This window comes from Neoarius graeffei, chromosome 1 (assembly GCF_027579695.1).
Source record: "Neoarius graeffei isolate fNeoGra1 chromosome 1, fNeoGra1.pri, whole genome shotgun sequence".
NCBI lineage: Eukaryota > Metazoa > Chordata > Actinopteri > Siluriformes > Ariidae > Neoarius > Neoarius graeffei.
The window spans coordinates 125044931-125049487 of NC_083569.1; the positions used below are offsets into that span (position 1 = coordinate 125044931).

At 46.6% G+C, this 4557-nt stretch overlaps 1 protein-coding gene across 1 annotated transcript in view; it reads left to right on the plus strand.

Annotated features, from left to right (window-relative positions):
* Nucleotides 1–849: 849 nt before the first annotated feature.
* Nucleotides 850–4557, plus strand: part of wnt9a (wingless-type MMTV integration site family, member 9A) — an 85507-nt gene continuing 81799 nt past the window's right edge. The window contains exon 1 of the mRNA XM_060916614.1: nucleotides 850–995. Within this exon, the coding sequence (XP_060772597.1) occupies nucleotides 901–995 (95 nt within the window). The 5' untranslated portion in view covers nucleotides 850–900. The remainder of the gene's footprint in view (nucleotides 996–4557) is intronic.

Sequence of the window (4557 nt, forward strand, 5' to 3'; positions counted from 1 at the left end):
TCAAAGTGACCCCAAACTTTTGAACGGTAGTGTATAGTTACGTTTAATGTTCAGTGAAACGAGTTGTCACGTATGTTACAGCAGTGCTAAACAGTTGTTCTCTCACCATCTTGTTACGTCGTGTTGCTAAGAAACCGCAAAGAAGAAGAAGTGTAAACTCGTCTGTCAGAAAGTTCCAGCTTCACCTCTGACTGCTACAGAACACTGACACTGGAAACTCCTTCCAGAAATGTTACACGCACACTGACACATTTCTCCTGACAGGAAACATCACCGTATTACTACTGGCGGCACGGTGGTGTAGTGGTTAGCGCTGTCGCCTCACAGCAAGAAGGTCCGGGTTCGAGCCCCGTGGCCGGCGAGGGCCTTTCTGTGCGGAGTTTGCATGTTGTCCGCGTGGGTTTCCTCCGGGTGCTCCAGTTTCCCCCCGTGATGATCTGGCGACGTGTCCAGGGTGAACCCCGCCTCTCACTCTCGCCTCTCACCATAGTCAGCTGGGATAGGCTCCAGCCCGCCTGCCACCCTGTACAGGATAAGCGGTTATGGATAATGGATAGACATCTTTACTGTGTCAGAATGAGTGCGTTAATTATAAATAAACCTGTGATTTTCAGCTGCACTACTGTCAGAGCTGCTGATAGAGAGAATTAATCAACACCTTCTGACCAATCAGAGTGGACACTGCACAGTGCTGTGGTGTAAAATGTGAATGTGATTTGGACTGGAGACCTCCTCCCTCTCTCTCTCTCTCTCTCTGTCTTTCAGTTTGTTGTCCAACCCTCTCTCTTTTTCCGCCCCGCCCCTGGCTGTATAAATCCCAGCTGTGTCAGTGTGTGTGTGATTTGAGCAGGAGCAGGAGCTCAGACGGAGCGCGATGGTCTGCTGCAGAGACGCTGCAAAATGCCGGATGGACGAGTCACCGTGCGGGCATGGAACACTCTCACTCTCATAGCAGCACTGTGCAGCCTCCCGCCCCCGTCCCACGCCTACTTCGGGTATGGACCCTGCATGCATGTGTGTGTGTGTGTGTGTGTGTGTGTGTTGCAGCTGTGTGGGGTCTCTGGTGGAACTTTAGTGACTGTCTGAGTGAAGTGTCCTGTGGAAGTGGACATAAGCTGTGTATTATTATTATTAGTGTGTGTGCGTGTGTGTGTGTGTGTGTGTGTGTGTGTGTGTGCAGCAGGTTGATCACTGACACTCAGTGTGTTAAACAGCTGGATGTGGAATCTCATGGAGTTAATGAGTTAATAGTAGTTTATAAAGCGTTAATAACTGTTTATGAGTGTTAATAAGATTTCAGAGCCAAGAACCGTAAAGGTCACATCTACACTGAGAGAGAGAGAGAGAGAGAGAGAGAGAGAGAGAGAGAGGGAGAGAGAGACTTCAAAGTGATGCTCACTTGACCATTTAACAGCACATTTGGGAAAATAAGCACAGTCTTTAAACAGAGTTAGTGTTAATTACACTGCACTCTTTTCTCTCTCTCTCTCTCTTTTTTGCTCATCACTGTCTTTCTGATCTGTCTCTCATGCACTTGTTCCCTCTCCTCACTCTTCTTCACTGCTCTTTCTTTCCATCCTGTCTTAATCTCTCTCCATCCATTCATTCTCTCTCTCTCTCTCTCTCTCTCTCTCTCTCTCTCTATCCTGCTTGCTTTCTCCAGTCTGTCTCACTCGTTTTCTGTCTGCTCTCTCTCCCTCATTTTCACCCCATTCTCTTCTCTCTCTCTCTCTCTGTCTGTTTAGACTCTTGCGCTTTTTCTCCCTCCTTCACTGTCGGTCTCACACTTGTTTCGTCCATGCTCTCGTTCTCTCTACGTATCCTTTCCTACTCTTTCTCTATATTCTTTTTCTCATTTCTGTCATTGCTTTCTCATTCGCACTTTTTCACTCATTCTTATTCCCTCTATCCTTTCTTCATCACTTAGTCTTATTCTCTCTCTCTTTTCTTCTGTGTAGGTATCTCATCTACCCCAGCTTTTTCTTCTTCTCTATCCTCTCCAGCTCCCAGTTGTCTCTCCATATTTTTTCTTCTTTCTAAGATTTTACTTTACGATGGGGGGATGATGATGATGATGATGATGATGATGATGGTGTGTGCATGTGCGTGTAATGGTTAGCGTAGCGGCTGATGTTACTCTAACACGCACATGTTGTGAAATACACAAGATCCTGAGGCCTCGCTGTCCCCGTCTCATATTTTACATAAAACCATGTGGTGTGTGATTAGAGATGCAGCGCAGCGGGAACGCCTAGGTATTTATTTTCCTTGCTCTATTATGTGTGTGTGGCTGCACGAATCTGATCTTTCAGAGCATAATAGGATCCGGGTTTGTTTAAAGAAGCATCTCATTGATCACCCTAAACGCCGTTAGTACACTTGTTCCAACATGTTCAGGACCAAACCCTGGCTGCGAGCGATCGGCAGCGCAAACAGTAAACACCAACCTCTCCATCCATCTGCGTGTGTGTGTGTGTGTGTGTTTTGTATAAAGGATTTGCGCAGATTCAGATGGTGTGAGTGCTCGGGTGAAGTGGAAGTGCACGCTGTCGCGGAGATCAGCGTTATCTCCATCTCCAGTAGCCGGAGGATTTTCCTTCGAAGGCGCTTTTGTTGTCTTTGCTAACGAGTGACAGCTGTAACAAAAGGCGCGTAACAGACCTGCAAATATTGTGTCAAGTGTACGCTGATAGGGGGAGGGTGGGGAGGCAGAGATTTTTATCTGTGATAAAAGCTTCCCTGAGGGCCTGTTTCAACCGTACTCACCCTCAGCACGTCCAAACCGCACTCGGGGAAAAAAAAAAAACTTGGACGGAGCGTTCTGTTTTAAAGCCAACTGATTGAAAGATGAATCGATTTGACTGATTCACAAGTTTACTGCCAAAACCGTCGGTTCTTCTTAAACAAATTCTTTAATTAGGATATAAAGTTTTTAAAGTTGTGACCTTATGACAAAATAAACTTTAAAAACAAACCCACTTGAATGAATCGCAACAAGAGGGGTGTTCACACGGCAACTTTTACTCCGGTGTACCACTGGGGCTGCCCCGGTAGAGCGTTCACACGGTACAGAGTTATACCGGTGTAGCCCCTGAAAGCTGCTTAAACCGGTGCAAATCTAACCCTGCTCGGGAGGTGGTTTAAGAAATTTACTCCGGAGTAAATGCTAGTTTTCGGTAGCCTGGGCCCGCCCATCCTAAGTGTGACGCAACACGGGGGCCTGTTGCGAGCTTAGTCTGGCAAGGCAAGCTATCTCCAGCTCTTCCAAGCTCCCGAAAAATCGGGAGCCAATCAACTTTGAGCATCTCCAACGGCCCTGGGTAGAGGCGTGTTCAAGGCAGTGACGTAGTAGAACTGCGACCGGAAGCCATAGATTGTTTACAGAATCTATACCGGAAGCGCTTCATTCACTAGAAACATTACGAACATGGAGCAGCGGCAAACCTTTGACACAGCGGTAGATGCTGTATTGAAAGCATTCAATGGGAAGTTCTCATTGAAAACGGAGCAAAGAGCAGCCCTGGAGGTATTTATCTTCTTCCTGTTACTCAAGCAGTTTCCGTCGCGTCACATACGTCAGAGGAAAGAGTGATGTGATTGGTTTAAGCTTCGTCACAGCCTTTTCTGGCTTCGACCAGTAGCAAACTGAGGCATTTCAGGGAGGCGGGTCAACCACGCCTTTGGGAAACGGTTGGGCTTAATATCTTTGCCAGACCAAATGCTCACAGAGCTTTGAAGTCGCGTTAGCCAGACTAAGTTTTCGGGGCAGCACCGATATAAAATGGGACGTCTGAACGCTACAGGGGTAGACTCGCTACGCGTGAGTTGAGTTGATTACATACGGGCATTGCATAATTTGCATCCTGGTATTTTGCGCTTCCAAAATGGCGAATATCAACAAGAACAGAACTGCGTGTCTTCCAGTGTTGCCAGATTGGGCGGTTTTAAGTGCATTTTGGCGGATTTGAACATATTTTGGGCTGGAAAACGTCAGCAGTATCTGGCAACACTGGTGTCTTCATCCACGTTGTTTTCCCGGCGCTTGGTGATGCCATGACAACCGGGAAAAGGAAGTACATTTTCACGCATGCGCATATTTCATTTCCGCATTATTACTATCATATAGCACGGTCGCAAAAACTGCCGTGTGAACGCAAGTGGGGCTGCACCGGTGCTAACACGCTGCTCTCTAGTAAGCAGGGTTGTGATGTGTGAACGCTCCACAAAATTTACACCGGTGTAAGATATATCATAACAAAATACATTGGTGCAGCATCGATACAAATAGTGCCGTGTGAACACCCCTAAGGAGAAGTGAATCATTTTGTTTCTAAATGACTCTCAATCAGTCTGAGCTGTGAATCAGACGCGGTCAGTTCGCTGGCTGAACTGAATGATGTTTATTTTGACTCGCTTTAACAAGTGAATGTGAATTTGTTTGCGTCACCACTCTGATGCTGGACTCAGGTTGGGAATCAGATTCGTTCTTTCTGAATGACTCCTTTTGAAAAAAGTCAATCAGGTGAATTGATTTGAGGGGTTTGTGGTTATCATCTT